General features: G+C 31.1%; 1 protein-coding gene across 11 annotated transcripts in view; it reads left to right on the top strand.

The window, feature by feature from the left end:
• The window catches only part of LOC143048737 (uncharacterized), a 63,434-nt gene that overhangs the window by 2,576 nt on the left and 37,010 nt on the right, over positions 1–23,848 (top strand). For all 11 annotated transcript variants that reach the window (XM_076222639.1, XM_076222618.1, XM_076222627.1 and 8 more), the window contains exons 3-13: positions 13,018–13,174; positions 14,467–14,533; positions 16,078–16,165; positions 17,523–17,618; positions 18,255–18,326; positions 19,486–19,563; positions 20,635–20,697; positions 21,402–21,539; positions 22,059–22,169; positions 22,902–22,959; positions 23,326–23,448. In XM_076222639.1, coding sequence (XP_076078754.1) covers positions 13,018–13,174; positions 14,467–14,533; positions 16,078–16,165; positions 17,523–17,618; positions 18,255–18,326; positions 19,486–19,563; positions 20,635–20,697; positions 21,402–21,539; positions 22,059–22,169; positions 22,902–22,959; positions 23,326–23,448 — 1,051 coding nt within the window. The remainder of the gene's footprint in view (positions 1–13,017; positions 13,175–14,466; positions 14,534–16,077; positions 16,166–17,522; positions 17,619–18,254; positions 18,327–19,485; positions 19,564–20,634; positions 20,698–21,401; positions 21,540–22,058; positions 22,170–22,901; positions 22,960–23,325; positions 23,449–23,848) is intronic.

The following is a 23,848-nucleotide window of genomic DNA, read 5'->3' as shown; positions in this document are numbered from 1 at the left end:
TTTCTTGCTTTTGTGCCATATTTTTGGCCCATAGAACAGTAGTATCCTTCCTCTGTGACTATAAGCCATTTGAAGTCTTGCTCATATTTGTCTTCACTTGCGTGTCTTTTCTGTTGTTTGGTTGATTTTTGTTCAATTTCCACAACTTCAACATTACTATCAATTTTATTTAACTTATTTGGTCTAGTATTTTCTTTATCATCATCGTCATCTGCCTTTCTTGTACCCGATTGATAAATGAAAACATTGAAATTTGACGATTGGACGCCATCTTTGTCAATGAAAACAAATCAGCGAGGCACGATTAGTATTCAAATTTTAACAGTACGGAACCGAAATAAAATCTGAAATTTGAAAAAAAAAGCCGACCACCTCCTAAAATTGAAAGGTGGTCGGCACACCCGGCTTAAATGCCGAATGGAAAACACTGAATGGATTGAAGACTGTAGGTGTGTGTATGTACTGTAGATGGTGTATAGATTACCGCTTACTGTAACCTTATATGACACAATAAATGTACTTATGAAATGAACATGTATTAATTATGTAATATCAGATCAGAGGCAATAGGTTTAGGTTTTCTGGTGGTACTATTAAAAAGGCTTTTAGGCACTTAGTGGTATATACACACAAGAAAATCTTCAAAATTAAATCAGTGACTTTGAAGGAACACCTATTTTAAAATTGTGTGGTCATAGGTTTATGGTCAAGGTCCACTGCTAGTAGTATAGAAATTCTTGTAAGCATTGCAGAGTATTCAAGAGCGTCTTTTCTATTGTGTCCAATCGTTTTCAAACTTTTTTCATTTGAATACAAGCAGAATAGGATAGTGGTATGCAATGTACAGGTTGTAGGTTAAAGATCAATGTCAAATGATGATTCTTTGGTCTTTCTAAAGCAGGGATAACATAATGATAAACATTTGATCTTGTGATGTCAAATTATGTAAATTGTGTGAATCTAATATTATGTGAATGACTTAAGCTAAAAACAGAATTTTTAAATTGTTATTTCAAACTAAGATAAGAAAATACATGTACCTTTCAAATTAAAATCTGGCTGCCACTCTTTGATATAACATAAATGTATGAATAGGAGAATACAAAATAATGATAAGAAAATTACTGTATTTGTCAGTAAAGCCAATATCAGGCACACTGATTTATAAATTGGCCAATCAATACATACCAGAAATAACTAGCAATATTGGTTTAAAATTTGATATTTAATACAATTATGGTCAAATTAATATTGATATTGACAAAGTGTTTGCTGATGATGAATTACAATTATCCTGTATGTCCTATTTAATCTTTACACTTATAGTAACTTTCATTATTTTATTTTTTCCCAATAAATTGAGAAAGTTGTCCAATTGTTAAAGACTTGATGCTGACAACTGCTGATTGTTGATTGTTTTCAATAATTAAAATAATAATATACACATTGTTAAGATAAACTAATTGATTGTGGACTGCTTAATGTCCAGTTGCAAATATTACATGTATATTCAAATGATAACATGTTAATGAAACATTTGAAGATATTGCTTTGTTCAAGTCTATTGTGTTAAATTCAATCTTTAAGTTATAATACACAGGAACACTTCAAGGATACAATTTTCTGAATATTTGCAAGAACATATGGTTTTGGTTGTACATAGTAAAATGAGACATAAATGCAGTCCTCTAAATTACATTTTCATATGATATAATACTTCTTAAGACTAGAAGGATTTTAAATACAAAAGTACTTTTAGTACTAATATGAGAGACTCTTCAAGTTGATACTCTAACCTGTAAATGGAACATTTTAATGCATTATTTAAATTTCAATTTGACATATTTACCAGTGAAAAAGGGTCCAAAGGTAAGGGAAAAAAATGACACTGAATAAACCAGGCTATCATACATTTAATAACAACTTGCAGTCACATTACAGGGGGAAGATGTTCATGTTTTTATTGCAGAAAGTGGTGTTGAAATATAAAATACAGAGCATACTGAATTATTGTTTGGAACGTTTATTCAGATAATCTCCCTACATATGAATTTCTAATTCACATAAAATTCCATATAAAAATCACATTCACTATAGATGGTTGGTTAAGGGACTTCTTTTGAAAGGTTCTAAACTAGTATCCAGGGTTTTCTTTTAAGGAATTCTAACCAGTCAATTGGCATCTTATTCCCTTTTGCTAAAAATAGGTTATAGTTTATATTGGGACTCATGGATGCTGTTTTGAATAAGTATGAAATTTCATGTATTTTTGAGTTGAACTATTTGACATCTAGGCAACTGTTGTAACATCCTGTGTAGCTATAGTAATCAAGTGGAAAAGCAGAATCTTTTGTTGTTAATTGTACCTTAATGTAGAATACAGGTGATAAACATAACCCATCTATAACTAATCATTTCTAGTTATATAACCTATGATATACCAAGTCTATGTATGTTGGAATGTAACAGGACAGGTAAAACTTAAGTGCAGGGGTATTGCTTGTTACCATATAAATGACCTTCAGGTGAATTTGTTAAACAGATGTTGGGGAGGGGGGTTCCGGCCCTCCTTTTTAGGAAAAAATTTTGTTGATTATATAGGGAATCACTGATGTATGACTGGAGCAAGCCCCCTTGGTATAGGCAGTCAGTGGACCTCCACTAATGAAAAATTCTGCATCCCCAACTGGCAATTCAGGACACTTTGATATATACAAGTTTGATCTTAACAGATATATATTGACCAATTTGATGTATTGGAAGACAGTTATTGCATGGACAGTGATATAGGAATTGTATGGTTAGTGATATTTTTTGGAAAGTTTGCTATAGCTTGCTATAGCTACTTTCCATAGGTGTCGGCCTCACATCCGGTGAGACAGACTATCGCAATGTTCTGCTCCAAGATAATGTAGTCCTAGTGTTCGAAATTCTGATTCTTGGATATTTTGTGTTACTATTTTGAAAAGATTACAGCTTGAATAAAAAAAGGAATGAATTTTCACCGACAATTCAGATGAATTAAACTTCATTTTGAAATAAGTATCACAAACACTACTTTGCGGATCGTCCATTGGCTGAAGAGAAAATCAAAAGAAATCTACGCGAGATAGCCTTTCATTCATGAATATTTCATGAATGAACATTTTCCCGCACTATTTTTTTACTATGTACGATATTTACAACTGTTTATTATTGAATAAGTAAAAGCCAGAGTGTATCGAAAGAGTCCGGTATGCGAGAACAAGTTGATATTTGACCAAGTTGTCGGATAATTGACAAGTGATAATGGTTTGATTTATTTTAACAATACACAGGTGATAGAATATATATAATGATCGATAATTATATGGCTTATGTCTCACGCCAAAGACGGGTAAAGGTTAATACTGGCTTTGATAGAAAAGTGCATTGTTTTTGTCAAACTGAAATCGATCTGAAAGTTTTGATGCCTAAAATCATTTGAAAACTTTTAATTTCGTTATTTAAATACAAGCTGTTTCACTTTCCAATGTGGATATAAGGACCTTCACTCGTTCAGCATGCTCAAATGGATCAAACTGACAACAGAAAAACATTGTCTTATATGACAATTAGTAGCATAGCATCAGTATAATTTAAAAGCAACCGAATTATCATCTACTTCTTAGAATATTATAGTTCAGTATATCAAGACCGAGATCAAGCTAAAGACAAGTGCTGTAGAAATTATTAAAATGATTTAATAACATTTGTCCATGTACCAGCAAAATGACTTTCTTGGTGCTTAACATTGCAGTGGCGGATCCAGAACTTTTCGTTATCCTCACACTTTATGCCTGGGGCAGTATGATTCTTTAAGATTGACCTATAATTAACAATTTGTTGTCCTAACACACAGGCAATACTTACTAGTATATCAAATAAATGGCTTAAAACAAAAATCTAAAATGTCATTGCCTCAATGGTAATTACACAGCAGCAACTAAAATGTGTTACAGGGTTATCAGCACCTCAGCTCAACATTGTATGAATCTAGTGTATATAAACTTTTTATTCCTGATGTCAAACAAATATTGTTATGCCCCCACTATATTGAGTTTTATCCTTGGTTTTTTTTCTGTAAGTATGTACGTCCCCTACTTGTATGACTACGTTCATACATCCCAAAATTGATTTCTGTTCTCTTACTTTAGTTTGCCTGAACCAAATTTTATGAAACGTACACGCAATGCTTACAACCACAAAACACAAGTCAAGTTTGAATTTGGTTGGCGTTACTTTTACCATTCTAGATGTAAAGGGGTGAAATTTTCAGTATCTGTCACCAAGGTCCACTCGAGAGCACTGTTAGATAAGGGGGAGCTAACTCGTATGTGCTGGAACCAAGGGACAGGGGGTCAGTCTATCGCTAGACTTAATGTTCTGATAGGCATAGCTAAAACGCAAGGAAGGTTTTTATAATTTAATTAATGATAACGATTTAAATGAATGATAACAAATCAATCAATAAACAATGCCAAATAATAATAATCTAATTAAAGTACAAAGTATCAATTCAAAATAACAAATCCAAAGTAAAACTATTTCTCTTTAAAATGTAAAATATAAAATAAATGCCAAAATTACAAAATCATAAAATGTACTTAATCTCAATTTCAGAATGTAAAAGTCTCAAAATAAAAGTTTCTCAAAAGTATAATTTTCTAAAGTTAAATTATGAGTCAGAGATAAATTTTGTCTCACACTACGCAGTCAACTGGTAGACTGGTAGACAGTCTTATAGGTCCAGTATAATGACATGAGTAGTGTGAGGTTACGCTTCCGAAACACTGACTGCTTTTACAAAATTTCCCAACAATATTTATACTAAAATCTGAAATAACTCAACTTGTCCCGACACGTTAATAATACTCTCATTAGCAAAAAATAGACATTAATTAACAAAGCCTAATCCTATAATGTTTTGATAAAATCTTAAACTTTCAAAGTGACATATGCTAATTACAATTAATATTTCAAAATAAAGTGCTTTGAGCAAACTGTGACATTTTGAGTACTAATGCCACAGCATAGGTAAAATTAAATAAACACATTAATTAAAATTTTTACAAAATACAAACAATAAATTTTCTTTCTTAAAATAAAGCATATTTTTATCCAAAATAACACTAACACAAATGTAAGCCAAATAACACACCATGACATATACCCTATCAAGTATATATACCCTTATATATAAGTTTGACTTACAGCTTTCTTTGGTTATACATTTATCAGGTGAACATAAAAACGGTCTTTAGATTTAGAAGTATAGATATATAAAACAAGAATGTGTCCATAGTACATGCATGCCCCATCTGCACTATCATTTTCAGTGGCGGATCCAGAACTTTTCCTAAGGGGGGCCCACTCCAGTCATGCTTCAATGATTCCCCATATAATCAACCAAATTTTTCTCACGAAAGGGGGGGCGGGCCCCCAGGCCCCCCTCCCTGGATCTGCCTATGATTTTCTATGTTCAGTGGACCGTGAAAATGGAGTAAAAACTCTTAATTTGGCATTTAAATTAGAAAGATTTTATCACAGGGAACATCTATCTGTATAATACTAAAATAACGAGGTCCAATTTGTCAGCCGTCATGGGGTAAAAACGACAAATCAAAGTATTCAATTTTATATATATCCAATATAGGACAATGGTGTTGATTAAAAGTTACACCACTCCACACCCTTTTGTTTTCCACATAATTAATATTGCCAATAATTAACAAGTTCAGGGTCGAATCCGATACCAATACCAATAGTATATTTATCTGTTACCTATTACCTTATCTGTACATTTCTCATCTGACAGGCGCATCAACCAAACGGTGTATTTCAAATTTGCTATATACACGGGTCAATTGATTGGACTTCAACATCATCAAAAACTACCTCGACCAAAAACTTAAACCTGAATGGAACAGACAGACGGACGAACGGACACATAGACCAGAAAACATTATGTCCATAAATGGGGCATTAAAAGTGATTTTTGAAAATTGCTGCCGAGACAATGGTTTAGTTTGAAAAATTCAAACTGTGATTAAATATTATACATATTTGAAAATATACACGTCTATAACCTATTTGAAATAATACACATATACAGTTGCAAACTTTCCAGAGGTGCTATCCAGCACTTTGATTGTCTTAAATTACTGGAGAATAAAAGCTTTTTCCCCTGGAGGAAAATCCCAATTTGAAAAAAAAATATGGCTTAAAATTATTCCCAAAAAGACTACTTTTTTCCCAAACAGTGCAGTCTCAGTAGTAATTGTGCATGAATACAAACCGTTTATACATGTTACATACCTAAAATGACTGTATGTGCAGATTTGAGGGTGTATCATCACTGACATTAAGGTTTCTTATTTCAAAGAAGGGTTTGACTCTTGAAAAGGGGTTTGCAAATTGAAGTTTCAGTCTTTATGTTTTATTAAAAATTTCCCAATTTGATGAAAATGACGCATATTTTCCCAATTAAAAAGGGTAGAGGTAGTTTTGAAAAAAAAACAACAATATCACTGATTGGTTGTATATGGGCTAATGATGTATACTGTCTTCATGGTGGTTTATTATGAAATATTTGCATCTTGCCTTAGGACGATATGACAAAAAGTCATGACCCAACTGGTATATGTTATGTATGCCCTATAGGTTTGTTTTGGTTTAGTAAGTTGTAGAAAGTGTTATGAAGTTTGGTTGTTGACTTGTGCAATACTTGGTTATAGATTGTAGGGATGATAAGGGTCTCAAACAAAGAGAACTTCAGATAATGGAGTTTATCAAGTTTCTGTACATCATTTGTTGTTTGATGTCACATTCTTACTAACCTAATTTCTCCTCATCAAGAGAAAAGATGGTTTTGTAGGTGATAAATTATAGATGCAGTCCTACTAGTTTGTTTGTACATTAAGCTATTTTTTTTAGGTTGATGCTGAGACTTGTTATTGCTACTGAGTTGAAGTAGATTTAGATAACATAGAAAATAACATCACAGGGTGACATAATCATACAAGGCCATTCATATCTTTCAAGGCATTTATCAAACCACTTTGCAAGTCTTCACTTTAATTATAGAAAGCTTGATATTTTTACACACTTTGTCAAAATATTATGATTCACTGTTGATTACCTCAATTATAAATACTTACCTTTTTTACTCCTACACAAACCTTAAGTAATATTTTAGGAAGATTCAGAATTTTAATTGTAATTGTGACTGCTGGAGCAGATATGCTTGCAATGTCTGACCATTTTCACATTCATGTTTTAGCCTATTATTACCTAGAAATACTTCATGATTTGAGAAGGAGTTTAACAGCTAAATTCTTGAAGTTGATACAACATAAAATTTTGGGTCCACATAAACTATATGTTATATGTTTATGCTCAAGTTACATCACTTAAGTTTTGCCTGTAGCTTCGTCTCTCTGAATCTATGATGCTTTATCTACAAAATGTTATCTATATAATATGGATTATATCGATTAATTCATTTTTATGGAGTAAAATTTTTCATGGATATCTAATTTCATGGTTTTTTTTGTACAAACCTATAAAAAAAATGTACTTTTTCATTTAATTCAATTAAAATTAGTTATTCACACTTGGTCCTCATTTTTTGTTTGGTTATTTATATGTCAGTCTCTTACATTGTTTTTCATTGAACATTTGAAATTCATGGTTTATCTTTACCCATGACATAGATGATAATTTGGTTTCCTCATATGACATTAGACATTTTACACAGTATAGTAGCCAACATATATTTTCTTGTTGAAACTAATCGGGTAGACTAGTAATACATTTTGTAATATGAATATGATAATAAAAAATTATGTCTAGTGACCATGTGCCTTGGGAACATAGTTTGTTTTACTTGTATTGTGATTTGAGACCATAATAAGCATAATTGGAAAAAAAAAGCATTTTATTAACTTATATTTATCATGTGTTATCTTTCAAACTTTTTTTGTGACTATTACATTGCTTTAGACTACTACTAGTATTAATCCTAATTTTGACTTCTGTATTAATTGATATAGTTTTCAAAAGCTATGGAGCAGAGGCTTTGCTGTTAATGATGTACATTTCACCTGGTAATGATTTGTAACAACCTGTATACTATTATCACATTGCCTTATCATAATTTGCTATCTTTGTGTGATGTTGTTCTTGTATATGTTTGTTTTTCTGCAGCCAGGTACACAAATTTGTAGATTTCTGCTTGTAAGTGGAATCATTATCAGCCACTTTGTCAGAAGAAATTTGTCTAATAGTGAGAACTGTGAATAGAATATGTGTATAAAGCATAAGCTTAAGAATACATAGTAGCTCTGATATAGAATAAGCTTTTTCTCACCTCAACATGTTCCTCTCCTTATTATGTTCAAAGTTATGACTCAGTCGTTCACACAAGTAGAACAGTTATGTTCATTATTACATTAGATAACCAAAAATATGGTAATGGGGTTTCTCATTGTTGAAGGTTATTCAGTTGTCTATGATTGCTTACATCCACTTCATTTGAACTTTGATGGATAGTTGTCTCATTGGCAATCATACCACATCTCCTTATTTTTATATGTATACTCTTTCACAAACAAAAAAGTTATACATTTTGTCCCTTTAGTTGTCCATATGTTTATAACACATCAGTTTACTTTTGTATGTGATCTTTATAAAACTTGATACATTCAGTGTTTTCCCTAGAGGGTTTTTGCATGATGGTGTCCATTCATTAATTAAGGTCCTCATTAAATTATCTATTACTCTATATAATTCTCAGTATTCCTGACCACTTTTCTTTCAGCCAAGCTTGTTTTGTTCAACAAATTTCTAACAAAAACACTCAATATGTTACCCATGAGGAACAGACATGTACAGTAGAACCTGTCTTAAGATACCAACCTAATTGTTACCCATGAGGAACAGACATGTACAGTAGAACCTGTAGTACCAACCTAATTGTTACCCATGAGGAACAGACATGTACAGTAGAACCTGTCTTAAGATACCAACCTAATTGTTACCCATGAGGAACAGACATGTACAGTAGAACCTGTAGTACCAACCTAATTGTTACCCATGAGGAACAGACATGTACAGTAGAACCTGTCTTAAGATACCAACCTAATTGTTACCCATGAGGAACAGACATGTTCAGTAGAACCTGTAGTACCAACCTAAATGCCACATAGTGCCTTTTAAAACGGGTGTTCTTTCGTTGCAATTGTTAATCATAAGGATGTTGATGAGGTTGACTGCCATTAGATTATTGTATTAAACTTAATAATTGAGAAGATGTAGAGCTAGATAATCAATATTTTGTATAGAGGTTTTGTGATCTCTAGCTTTGTATGGCAGGTTTCCCTGATTTTTACAATCATTTCATGGTTCAGTAACAAATGCACTAGAGTCTTCACTTTTATTTTCATGATGAGTTACAAATTGTAGCAATATAAAAGGAAATACCAAGACTATTTCGATGTGATTGAAATAGGGCAAGGGGATTTGAATCTAGAAATATAATATTATGAGGCCTTGGTTTCAGAGTTATTTATAGTAATATGGCAATGTGACTACCTATATGTTGGTCAATAGAATCAATATGTATTATGCACATGACATGGCCCACCTGCAACTTTTACATAGTGGACATGTCAAGTTTGTGATTAGGTCAGTTAAAAGGAAAAACATCTCATTTCTATGGATATTATTTGGTCCTGCCTCTACACTCATGGTCCATTGACTTTGAAACTTTAGCATATTTAATATTTAAATGTTTGTAATTAGGTCAGTTTCATGGTTATCCTGAATAAAAGTAATGATATGTTGTATGAAGTTATATAAGCAATAACACATCTTATTTATTTGGAGATTCTTTGGTCCTAAATCCGCAGTCAAGGTCTATTGACTTTGAAACTTGTGAACTTTAAAAGTTTAGGATTAGGTTTGTGGATTGTTTTGTAATGGTTGATCATAGTTTTTTGGTATGCAGTAGTATTAGCATTGGAACATTGTTTCATCAGAGAATTTGTGATCAAGCCCCATCTATCTTGGTCAATTGTCATTCAAACTTTTGCATTTTTACATGTCTAAGTGAAACTATCTGCAAAATACCTCATTTACATTGATTTACCCTCAAATGAAACATATTTCTGTGTCAACAGTTTAATTAAATGTATATACATAAAAATAAAAATTATATCTTGAGGCACATAAAATATTATTAAGCCACAGATGTTTTAAATCTTTGGTGCATTTGTTGAAAACAGAAATTGTTAAACATGCAACTCATCTGCACTGGAAGATAACCAGAAATCTATCTACGTCAGAGTTGTAATTTTAGAAAACTAAGAGTTTTAATATTCTTTGATGAGAAGAAAGTTGAGTATACATTAAGCTCTACATTCTAGCATATGGTTGATATAAGTATATAATTAAAGGTTGAAAAAGGCCAAAGTTTATCAGCCCGTTTAAGATTTTCATAATTGCTGATAGACAAAAAAATTCTGCCGTCATAATCTATATTTTTGTAACAGAACTCAGTAGTTTGTAGCGTATGAAACATGGATCATTTGTTTTTCCAACAGGTTTGTTTATTTTTGTTGAATTTAATTGAATTAAGATTATAATATTTAATAAATATTATAGTTCCTCATAACATATTTATTCCTGCAAAAGAGTCTGTTTACTTTTTACACGTAGACAGATGGTTGAAGCAACAACACGATTGAATATACATGTATGTCTGAAACTGTTTACTGTGATCTACAGCCTACATGCATTACATTTAAGTTAATTTTTTCTGGATTATTTTTTTATCTTCTGGTGTTTGGTGAGCAATCAAAAATGATAAGAAACTATTCCTTTTTATCCTTGGAACAACAAATAGTATCGGATTTTTTTTTTTAAATTTGTTCATATTTTAGTGATCAATGGACTTAGTTTTTGGCAGCCAACATTACACTTTTACAAAGATACTATGTTTCATGGAACCTTAAACTAAAATTTAATTCTTGTTAAAATGTCTATTATAACTAATGAATATTTCTCCTCATCCTAACGCAGATCTATTGCAGCTATGTTGCCACAGATTTCAAAAGTGAACAATGTGGGATATAGTATTTATCTTCAGTATCTAAAAATGCATGTTATTGAACTAGAACAAATTTGGCAAGAAAATGTGTACTTCAATACAGTTCTGCAAATATTGCTGTTGGGGATAATTCTTATCAGTGGATTTTCTTTTTTTTCACTCAAAATTGAAAAGCCAAATCTTTCTATCTTTGATAGATATTAAGATTGTGGGAACCTAAAGAAAGGTTCTTTATTTGATTAGATTGCATGGTATACAAAGCATTTATTGTATCATAGGTACATTTTGAACTGCAAGAGATTTGTTTTTTTGTTGTATTACTTTAAAGACTAAAGTAAATTCCCTAAGTTTCCTGTTAGCCAAGAACATGGCCGCCATTATTAAGTATAAAGCATAGGGATAAAGCAGAAAAATTATAGTTATGGCATTCTTATAGATCCATTTTCCAATAAGTAGTAACAGATTTCTCATGGACATATCCTTTCTCTATTTTTGTCTAAAAGAATCAAGATCTCTTTGTAATTTTGAATACAAATGTATTTCATTCTCTTTTTCGTCAGAGCACACTTTCCAGATTGATAAATCTCTCTTCACATTTGATACCTACCCTGCTCCATGTATGGTCTATGAGTAATGAGGGATAACATCAAACTTTATCCTGTTATTGTCTCTTTTTTGTGTTCAAAATGACGACAATTGCAAGGCAATAACTGATTTCTGTTTTGTGTTTGGACTTTATGGTAGATATGCATTTTTCTGTATTAACAATCATGATTAGATACTATGTGAGCAATACAAACTTATTAAATGCTCTAGTTAATATTTATGGGAAGATTGAAATCAGTCAATTTTAACTAAAGTAAGATCCCTGATCTGTTATGCATGTTTTAATGCTTAATTTAGTTTATCTGACTTTGCATTGATTTTTCTTGCTGTTGGTTGAAATATGATTATAATTTCTCATTAGCTTGTTGGCAGGTTATGAGGGAAGGCAAAAGAAGTGAGAGTTTTTAACTTAAGTTAACCAGAGGAAGTTTGTTCGTGTAATGTGTTTTTCAATCATTTTAGCTTGCAATAATTTTCTTTCTCATTTCATGAAGTGCTCCCTAAGGCACAGGTAGTCAAGGTTGTGTGGAAAATTTAATAATATACCCCCAACAGCCACAGGACATCCCTATTTAAATACAGGTGGTCAAGGATGTTCTTGCTAGTAATAAGTTTGCCTATGATTCAGGTACTGGTCTTCTAGGCTGTTGGCTTGTGATATGTTTACTTGGCCCTTACCGGTATAAACAATTGGACTAGGATTTTTTGGAAGAAAAATTTTGCTTCTCTTTCATACAAAGGTCCTCCCTCAGACAGGTTTAGACTCAGTTTTCTGGGCTTTTGATAATTTTCTATCTCCCACTGGCACATGTAATCCTTGGCAAGGTTGTTTCGGCTAGTAGCAAGTTTGGTGCTCTACTAGTTACAGGTAGGCTAGGTTGATTCAATGTATGGCAAGGAATGATTTTCCTTCACCCATAGGCATAGGAAAACTATGATGTTTTGGGCTATTTTATATAATTGTTCTACCAAATTGATAAAACACATAGACTAGGTTGTTTGAATATTAGGATTTCCTTTCTCTCTCATGAACAGAAAGACCTATTTCTCCCAAAAATTGGTATACATTTAAATATATCAGTTTTGTTCAGCCTATGGTAACAAGAAGATCACAATACACAATAAGTGAACATCCACTATATATATTGGATATTTCCAGTTTTCAGACAGTACCAGATTATATCCAGAGGTTTATCATATAATACATTGTTTAGGTTTTGTATAGAAAACCCTCTATTTTAAATACAATGTACATCTGTTATTTGTTTATCTTATATTTACAGTTCTACCTCCAAGACACAAAAAGCAGCAATGGTACATTCATTAACAATCAACGCCTCTGTAAAGGGGGAGAGGAGAGCTCTCCTAGAGAGGCATATTCTGGGGACCACATACAGTTTGGTGTTGATGTGATGGAAAATAACAGAAGAGGAGAAAAAAGTATGTATTTATTTTATCGATACTAACCAGGAAGAATAAAAGTAAACTGGAAATGTCAAGTAGTTGATTTTTTTTTTTAAAGATATAATATGTAGTTCCTTGAAAAAAAACATTTTCATACCGGTAGCCATCTTTCCTTATTCACACATTTTTTTTATAAATCAAATTACATTTGTTTTTTATTTATGTTCATTTGATTCAATATTATATTCTAATTTTTTATGGTGAAGAGCTATTCTTATTTCCTTCAGTATTTTTTATTTTTCCCTTTTGAATAATGACCACTTGTACTTGTAATGACCACTTGTTCTTGTAATGACCACTTGTTAGTTTATATTATACCTTGTTTTTATAATACATTATGTAACGCACTGTGATTATAAAACCTAGCTTGAAATGTACATCATTAAAGAAGCCGTTATACAAAAGAAAGCTATTGTTAATGAAGCATATCAAAACTGTATATATTCTTTTAATGATCAACCACCTGAAGGCTACGTTCCTTTTCTTAGTTAGACTACCTTTAAGTGATATAAAATCACCCACACATTATAATGCTATCATAGATGAAGGTTTATACATCTTTTGTTGTATTGTCTATTGATGATTTGACACAAAATGTATGCACTGATAATTGCACATTCATAAATTGGAAGATAATATAAAAACTAAGGCATCAGATCTAAACTTTTTCTGTTCATATTCATGTACAAAATAAATTGTCATTATTATCATACATTCATCATAGAGAAACTTAACATGCGAAGATTGATATGTTTCTATTTGTTTTTTGTATTATACAAAGATGTTAGTTAGACTCAGTTACTCGTGAAACAAAAAATTTATGATAAAAATCGGCAAGCATAATAAAACTAAGGTAGAAATCATATGACCCTGAAATTTTACTATATCATCTTAAGGACAGTTAAAGGGTCTTAAACAATAAAAAAAAAAACCAGCAAACTTATTAAAAATCCTGTCTAAAATCATAACTATAGGTAAATTTAGTATACATAACACTTCTGTAGTTTCTCAAATGATTGTCTTTTTCTTCATCAAATGTTGAAGTATGTTGAGTAAATGATTATCTTTTGAAATTTTTATTAGAATTAGCATGTCTAGTCTCATTAGGGGAAAATGCATGAAAAAGCAGATACATTCTTTCAATAGCAGAGTAATTTGGTAATAAACAATTGATGAAGACAAATTAATGTGTTTGAAGTTTAAAACTTATTCTTGTGTAAATTAGAATAGTATTCTCTGATATTATAGTAATAATGTTTTTATTTCAGTAACTCATGGGTGTATAATAGCCACCATTACACTGTTTCATCCAGATGGCAGGGAAGCAAAGAATATGTAAGTTATACATCAAAGTCAATACCCAGGAGGAAACACAAAGTTAAAAAAAAATACTGAACTCCGAGGAAAATTCAAAACAAAAAGTCCTTTATAAAATGGCAAAATCAAACACTTAAGCACATCTTACAAATGGCAGGGAAGAAAAGATTATGTAATTTATACACCATGTCTCCAAATGGCAGGGAAGCAAATAATATGTTATTTATACACCATGTCTCCAAAGAGAGGATATTATTGATATTAACAAGACAATGTCAAAGGAAACACAATGTAAAATACTGTTCTTGGAAATATCAAACCTTCCAAGCAAATACAAGGCTTTATTCTTATTTTCCACCTTTTATTGACAACAATTTCAATGCTGTCAAAACAAGTGTTGTTAGAAAACAGACAGATTGTAGTGAAATTTGTTTGTCATCGAATTTATGCCACCACCAAATTGAAATAGATTGGATAAATCTATACAATATAGATTGAGTTTATAACAATGGCACTGTGAACAAACATTAAGTTTTAAAATCACATAGAAAGAAAAAAGTATATTGTTTTATATGCTCAGAAGTTGTAAGATCATCTCATGGATTGCCGTACTCAAAACAGCCCTTATAAACACAGATTGTCCTTGTATTCATTGGTTGTTATAAAACAAAAACAGAGTGAAAGATAATGATACTTAATTACAATAATTAGGTGAAAATAAGTGTATAATATATACATGTATACAAATAATCAATAATAGGGATATATCAACAAAGTAAAGTTACATTAACTAAACAAAATGGGATGTAGACCAAGTGTTGTATGGATCGAGAGGTACAGAACTTTTTATCAAAACTATTCTTAGTTTTAAAATTTGTTTTAATGCATTTAAGTATAGGTCATGTGTAGAAATATAGTTACAGTCTACTTGTGTTAATATCTAAAATTAACCAGAGACCACTATAAATCATATAAGTTAATTTTCAAGTAAAATGAACTTTAATTCATACTATAATATTTAGTCATATTAAGATATCTAAAAATTTGGTTTAGAAACATATGGCATTCATGTGGTTATGATGATAATTGATTGGTGTTGAATGTCCAGTGGCAAACATTACATGCATCTCAGGATGAGATCATGTTATGAATCCTACTTTGTACTCAACCTACACACTAAATCTGATCTTTAAAGTCAACCTACATAGACACATGATTCTGTCTCCATGCTGACTAGTCATTGCTTTTACACCTCAATACTGTGTCCATAAGGGGAAGCAGCAGATAATAATCTTCTGATCTTTGGTTTGACCTTGCTTGGACTCAAACAAATAACCTCTCACACTAGAAGCATTTAGCTACTATAGGACAACCAGGGAAGTTTAATGTTGTGATTGAAAACTAAGAAAATACACATAAAAATGAAATCCATTACCCGTTTATTTTTTTATCAAAAAATAATAAGTAAATAAATAAATGCATATGTATTTTCATTAATAGTTTAATAATTGACACACAACTAATCTTGTGATGTATTATTAACAATTTTTACTTTGTTACAGCTACACTGATGGAAACTTTACCAATACTGTTACCCCAGGTTTCACTATACAGTCTCAGGAACTTTACCAATTAGCCCAGTATTTACAGGTATAAATTCATGGCCTGGATTTACCTAAATAGAATTACTACCGTATTTGTTCAGATTTAAAATTATTCATAAGTATTGAACCTATTAAATTGAAAGATATAAGTTTTTCTTACATATGACTTTTAAAGGAAATGTATGGTATACTTTCAATAAGATAGCTCAGCAGCAGTTACAATTTTGTAGAAAAGATAGGATGTTATTATTTTGGAATTCATTTTGTCAGTTTTTTTAGCTCACCTGACCCACAGGGCCAAGTGAGCTTTTCTCATCACTTGGCGTCCGTCGTCCATCATCGTCGTTAACTTTTACAATTATCTTCTCCTCTGAAATTACTGGGTCACCAAATTTAACCAAACTTGGCCACAATCATCATTGGGGTATCTAGTTTTGAATATGTGTCTAATGACCCGGCCAACCAACCAAGATGGCTGCCACGGCTAAAAATGGAACAGAGGGGTAAAATGTAGATTTTGGCTTATATCTCTGGAACCAAAGCATTTAGAGTAAATCTGACATGGAGTTAAATTGTTTATCAGGTTAAATTCTATCTGCCCTGAAATTTTTAGATGAATCTGACAACTGTTGTTGGGTTAAGCCCCAGAATTGGTAATTTTAAGGAAATTTTGCTGTTTTTTTGGTTATCTTGAATATTATTATAGATAGAGATAATCTTTAAACAGCAATAATGTTCAGCAAAGTAAGATCTACAAGAAAGTCATCATGACCAAAATGGTCAGTTGACCTCTTAAAAAGTAATTGCCCTTTAAAGTCAATTTGTAACAATTTTTTTTAAATTTTGTAACCTTTAAAAAAATCTTCTCCCCTGAAACGACTAAGACAAATTTAACCAAACTTGTCCACAATCATCATTAGGGTATCTAGTTAAAAAAATGTGTCCGATGACCCTGCCTGCAAAACAAGATGGCCAACATGGCTAAAAATAGTACATTGTTCATTAGGTCAGAGTCTATCTGCCCTGAAATTTTCAGACCAATCAGGCAACCGTTGTTGGGTTGCTGCCCCAGAATTGGCAATTTTCAGAAAATTTTGCAGCTTTTGGTTATTATCTTGAATATAATTATAGATAGGGATAAACTGTAAACAGCAATAATGTACAGCAAAGTAAGATCTACAAATAAGTCAACATAATCAAAATGGTCAATTAACCTCTTAAGGAGTTATTGCCCTTTATAGTCAATTTTTATCAATTTTAATATGTATATTGTAAAATCCAAATGTAATTATGTACAAAAAAGTTCCCAAATATCCCCACAACGTGTCCTAAAACAAACCTCTTAACTCATGTTTCATTTAATGTTGTAATACTTGTAAATATTATTATTTTTTCACTTAAAGGAGGCCTTACACAGAGAAAAGATGTTAGAACAGAAATTTAGTACATTACAACAGTTGTTAAACAACACACAGGAATCTTCAGAAGATGGCTGGCAGGTATAATCATTTAAACTGAGAATCCTAATGTCTTATATCATGTGGTCTGAGGTACCATTTTGTACTTCTTTCATGTCTGTCCATCTTTAGAAAACGTAAACTATTTTAAGTCTACAAGGTTTAATTGTCAGAAGCTTCATCATGTTAACAATTGACCTTGTAGGAAAGTTTAAACATAATATTCTGAAAACAAACATAAAACAAATTAATTTGAAAGTAACTAATTTTAATCATATTTGGAATTCCAAAATGTCTCCCATAGCGAGATGTTTAGTACAACACCTTATGACAAATAAGAAAACATGAAGTGTATATATGAAGCATGTGTTCTTTGAAATCTTTTTACAGAGGTGATCTTAGGAACTAACAGGTCCACAACATTTTTGTGACGTGTGGTCATTACTGTAAAATGTAAATTGAAAGAGGAAACTGTTTGAAAATGATTATGACAAATCAGAAAGCAGAAAATGCTCCATTTTATGGGAGAAAGCATACTATGATTTGAATTGATTTAACAAATAATACATGCGTTATTTAGTACCAATACTATTAAATGTGAATGTTATCTTTTTGATTATATGCTGGCAGTTAAACAAATAATGACTTTTGATTTGATTAAAATTTTGTTATTTTCAGGCTTTAATTGATGAAGACAGACTATTATCCAGACTTGAGGTGCTAGAAAATCAACTACATACATACTCAAAAGTAAGTGAAAGATTAGTAAAGAAATGTCTTTGATCAAAGCGCTCTATACCAAGGAAAATACTGTATAGAGGGTTATTTTTGCGGGTGTAGATTTTTGCTTATTATCGCGGATAGAACCAATTCACTCAAAATAAATTCCCCAAATTTAAAAGTGCACATGCAAAGGTATTGATAAAAGTTTTTGAATTCGCCAAAATAATAACCACCAAAATATTTTGTATACCTTCTTCAATGAATATCCTGAAATTTTACACCCGCGTAAATAACCCACTATGCAGTATTTGCTGTTGTCTTAATAAAACTCTACACATATTGACTGAAAAGGCAAAGAAAGCTGAAGTAATGACATGCTTAACAATTTTCAATGATAGGAAGTAAGGATATCCTAACGGCTTTCAACATTCACAATTTTTTTATTATGGCCCCGCAACGAAGTTGTCGGTGCCATATAGTTTTACCTCTGTACGAAATTCCGTAATTCTGTCATTCCGCAACAAACCATTCTACAGAGTTTTTTTCTAAACACCTTCAGATATTGGGCTGATTTTTGGTATGTGCGTTAACCATGATGAGTTACAGATCAAGTTTAAGTTTCGTTCCGCTCTGCTAATTTTGGCCGAAATTACAGGCTTTGGACTTTGATAAATTGTTGAAAATCACAGTTATAAAAATTTTTTTTTCTAAACGCCTTCAGATATTGGGCTGATTTATTGTTTGTGAGTTTACCATGATGAGTTACAGATCAAGTTTAAGTTTCGTTCCGCTCCGCTCCGCTAATTTTAGCCAAAATAACGGGCTTTGGACTTTGATAATTGTTGAAAATCACAGTTATACAGACTTTTTTTCTAAAATCTTTCAGATATTGGGCTGATTTTTGGTATGTGAGTTACTCATGATGAGTTACAGATCAAGTTTAAGTTTTGTTCCGCTCAGCTAATATTTGCCAAAATTAAGGGTTATACAGACTTCTTTGCTATAAGCCTCCAGATTTTGAGCTTATTTTTTATATATAAGACTACCATCATGTTTGTGTCCACATGTGACATTGAAATTGCAGATTTTTCCACTTTTTGAGACGGGGCCATTCGTGTCGCTTTCACACATCTAGTTTTCAAGATGAGATATATGTACTGAATAACTAAATATTGAATATTTGTAGAATCATTCAGAAGATGCTTTAAGACAAGAAGTTGTAACCCTTCAAGAAGAAAAGTTACAGTATGAAACAACTGCTAAGGTGAGACTTTTATAAAAATTGGAAAAGTTTGGTATGCAATATGTATACTGGGATGAGCAATGGTGTATTTAGGATTTCTTTTATTTTTTTTCTGAAAAAAAGACAATTGATTCGTTGAGGTTTGATGAACTAGTTAGTGGTGATTATTTCATACATATGCATGTCAAGAACTACTCATTTAATAAATCTATTAAAAAGATCTAGAGGATTAAATAATATTCCATGAAAGAATCTTTAAGATTTAGAGTCAGTTAAAATATGCTGTTTTAATATTTGGTGACAATGGTCTGTTCAGTTTTTGTGGCAATCATTCCACCATCTGTTCTATTTCTTTCTCAGGCAAAATGAAAATATAAGTCGGTCACAGAAATTTAAATGAAAAGCACAAAAACAGTCAATAAAAAGCAAACAATGCAGACCCAACTTCTGTTGGTCATAGTAACTGGAATGATTAAGAAATTATTAAGGTAGGACCCTCAGGTCAAACAGTTTTTAGTAGGAAGACCAGTATTATCATATGACATGCCAATTTGATTTTGTATGCCCCCGCCATAAGATAGGGACATTCAGTTTTACCCTTGTCCATCTGTACGTAAGTACATCCTTACATTCCAAAATTGGTTTCATTCTCTAACTTGCGTTTGCCTCAACCAAATGATATGAAACTTATACACAATGCTTATTACCACAAAATACAGAGTTTTGAATTTAGTGGGATCACTTTAACTATTCTCGAGTTATGCTCCTTTATAAATGGGGGAATAAAAGCAAATTTTTAGTTTACGTTCTCTTACTTAAGTTGCCTGAACTTACCTCTACCAAATGTTATGAAACTTATACGAAATGCATATTACTACAAAACACTGATCAAGTACAAATTTGGGTAGTGTCGCTTGTATCTTTCTTGAGTTATGTCCCTTTATAATGTTTTATGTAAGTGGGGGTATCATCTGTGTCCATGGGGACACATTTTCCATATATTAAATATTTATATATACATTAGTCACTTATGTTTTCTTTAATATGACAAATATTTTTTATTTTATATTGTAAATAATATGTGTATTTCAGGAATCATTAAGGAGGGTTTTACAAGAGAAATTAGAAGCTGTGAGAAAATTATCAGATTTAGAGGTTAGTAGTTAGATGTAATCAACTGTAAAAGGTTCTACAATGATGTTTTCTTAATGTATTTGTTCTGAAAATATTGAAAGTAAATTACTTGATAATAAATACATTAATCATGATTAATGAAATAATGTTCTAACATCACACCACTGACTATACATAAGCCTTTTACTATATAACTTTTCAATACTTATTCTATTTGGGAATTGAAACTATAATATTTATAATTTGATAAGAAGTTATGATTCTTTTATTTCATTAGGGTGTTATATTTTGATAACATTTTAAAGGGAAGTAATAAGAAATTGATCTACTAGGAGGTACATAATTTTAACTAAAAAGATCCCCTGCTGGTAGTCAGTGTAGGTGGGGTTTCTATATTGGATCATTGTGCTCTAACTTTTATAGTCTATCTTAATCTCGACTTTAATAGTCTTTTAACAGTACTTTTTATGTTCACTGGGGGATTGCCGTAACTATTTGCTACTCATATACTGTGTCCGTTGTATTATTAATAAGAAATAAAATATAGATAAGAAACAAAAAACAAACAAACACGACAAGACGTCTTTTTATTATTCTGTAAAATACATAATGAATCAATAATACTATAATAAAGCCAGTATAGAGCATTAATACAAATTTGGTCAATATTTTGACTGTTGTCTATATTTAAAGATGCATTAAACTCTTTTGACCTATTTCCATAGAGATCATTACACAACACAGAGGAAGAATGTACTCATCTGAAAGATATGTGTGAAAAATCACAAGAAGAGTTACAACAACTGGCAGAAAAATATCAGGATCAACTCAAAGAAGTGTCAAATATTCAGGGGCAACTACAGGTACTAATTTATAGAATAATAATATCAAAATCAGCTGACTAAATTGATAAGAGAATTGGGTGGCATGATTGACATTATTTGTAAGGTTCTTTAAAACACATAAAATCATTGTCCATCTTTAGAAAAGTGGCTAATCAACAATCAATGAAAAAAATAAAGTCAAAGTTAGAAGCCTGTAAAACCAGTAATATTTTCAAAGTCTAGCTAAATAAGCTGATCTTTTAGGTCATTCACAGGAAGAAAAAAGGCCATAGTATAAAAAGAAATATAAATCTATTACACTTTTGCATCCATTATGGAAGTTGCAGATCTTTCAGGACAAAAACATATCATACATCTTATAGAGCAGTTATGTTTTGGAAACTGATATGATTGAAAGCCATTAAAAAGTGGCCCCTTTTTTCCGCAGAAATTCCATTCAACACTTACACCATTTTGTCTTTCTTATAACTTATAAAGTTCTTGTTGATTTAACTTTCCTGTTTAAAGTATTTTAATGTCTGCTGCTTTATGTTAAAGGATGCAGAGAATAGTCATTTGGAGGAGAGAGAAAAATTTGACAAAGAAAAAACTGACCTCATGGAAAAAATAGAAGATCTTATGAAAGAGGAAAGCATTTTATCAGCAAAGGTAACAGATGGTAGTTAATGTCACTTTAACTTAAAAAACAATAAAATGTCTTAGATGGAATATTTACACAGTACAAATGTAAAAATAAGGGAATCACATTAAATTATTAAAATAAGGAAATGTGGTATAATTGCCAATGAGACAACTATCCACCAAATTTCAAATGATGGGAATGTAATTAATAATAGGCAATTGTACAGCCTTCAACAATGAGAAAAACCCATACTGTATAGTCGACTATAAATGAACTATGACATAAAAAAATATGGAACAATTCAAGTAAGAACACTAACGGCCTTTTTTATAACAAAACAATTTTTACAAAAAACAAATAGGACAGACAGGAACCAACATCAACCACTTAACTACAGGCTCCTGACTTTAGGAAAGGCACATTAAAAATGTGGTGGAGTTAAACTTAATGTTGATTTTCTTATAAGACGTTTATGTATGGTAAAGTCATCTTTAGTTTTATCTGTCTCTCATATGTTGATTTTATAGTCTAAACATCAAACTATGTTATATGTTTTTCATGCTTGATAACTAGTGACCATAAATTGCAATAAGGTTAATGTTTTACCTTGATGGCTTTTACCATTTACAGAGACCAACAGAAAATTGTATGGCTTCTATACAATATATTTTATTTGGAATTTAAAATTTTGTGATCACCAAGATATATCATACACTGTACATATATTCATGCTAAGTTCAAATATTTTTACTGTTCAGATGGAGGCATTGCAATCAGATAATGATACAGCAAGAGAAGAAATAGCTTCATTAAAAGGTTTGATATAATACTTATTACACACATATTTATAGAAATGTATAACTTACTTTTAATTTATCAAGTTCATTGGATATATTTGCATCGAGCTATGCAATATTGATAATTCTTAAAACCCATATGTCAGTTATTTATTGCCAAAACATGTTTGATTCCTTGTGGACAACATTTTTTTATCTTAAATTTTAGGCAATTATATTTTTATAAAAGGAAAGTTTTTTTTCTGTCTGAAGGGTAGTATTTAAGCCCCAAAAAAGGCACAACATGAATTTTTGTGAACTCTTCTGTATTCATATACCAATTTATTTATTTTCAAAAGACTAGCATTATTGGCTTGATTTTTAAATAACCCAAATTACATTTTAGAAAAACTAGAGTCAATGAAAGAACCAAACAACCATGAGAAAGATTTGGATGAAAAGACAGATGATGATGAAACAGAAGATAAAAACACTGATGAGAAAAAATTGTTTAATTCTGATACATCAGGTAAGACACAACTCGCAGTCTATTTGTATTTGCATTAAGAAGAAATTTCATTATGGCTTTTTAAAAAGCAGTCTGGGTTACTTCCCTTTATTTTGATTAATATTACTAAATGACAAAGGATTAGCTTTTGTTTGCAAACACATAGTATTAGTAACTGTGTCATCATTGGTATTTGGTATAAAGTGGCATCAGTAACCATTTATCTTAACTGTATGCAAAAAAAGACGCTCTATTCCCCAGTTATGATTGAGGGATATAAAATTAAAAGAACTTTTCTGATTAGGGTTTTTTAAAAGGTATTTTCAATATACTTTGATGGTTGGTTTGCTTTTGAATTGAAGTTTTTGAGGAGAATATTATCATAAGTCCTCTTCACAAAATACAAATGACGGGAAACAAC

This window comes from Mytilus galloprovincialis, chromosome 1, assembly GCF_965363235.1.
Source record: "Mytilus galloprovincialis chromosome 1, xbMytGall1.hap1.1, whole genome shotgun sequence".
In the NCBI taxonomy this organism is placed as follows: Eukaryota; Metazoa; Mollusca; class Bivalvia; order Mytilida; family Mytilidae; genus Mytilus; species Mytilus galloprovincialis.
The sequence above is the reverse complement of the archived record's forward strand: the minus strand, read 5'-3'. Positions and strand labels throughout refer to the sequence as shown.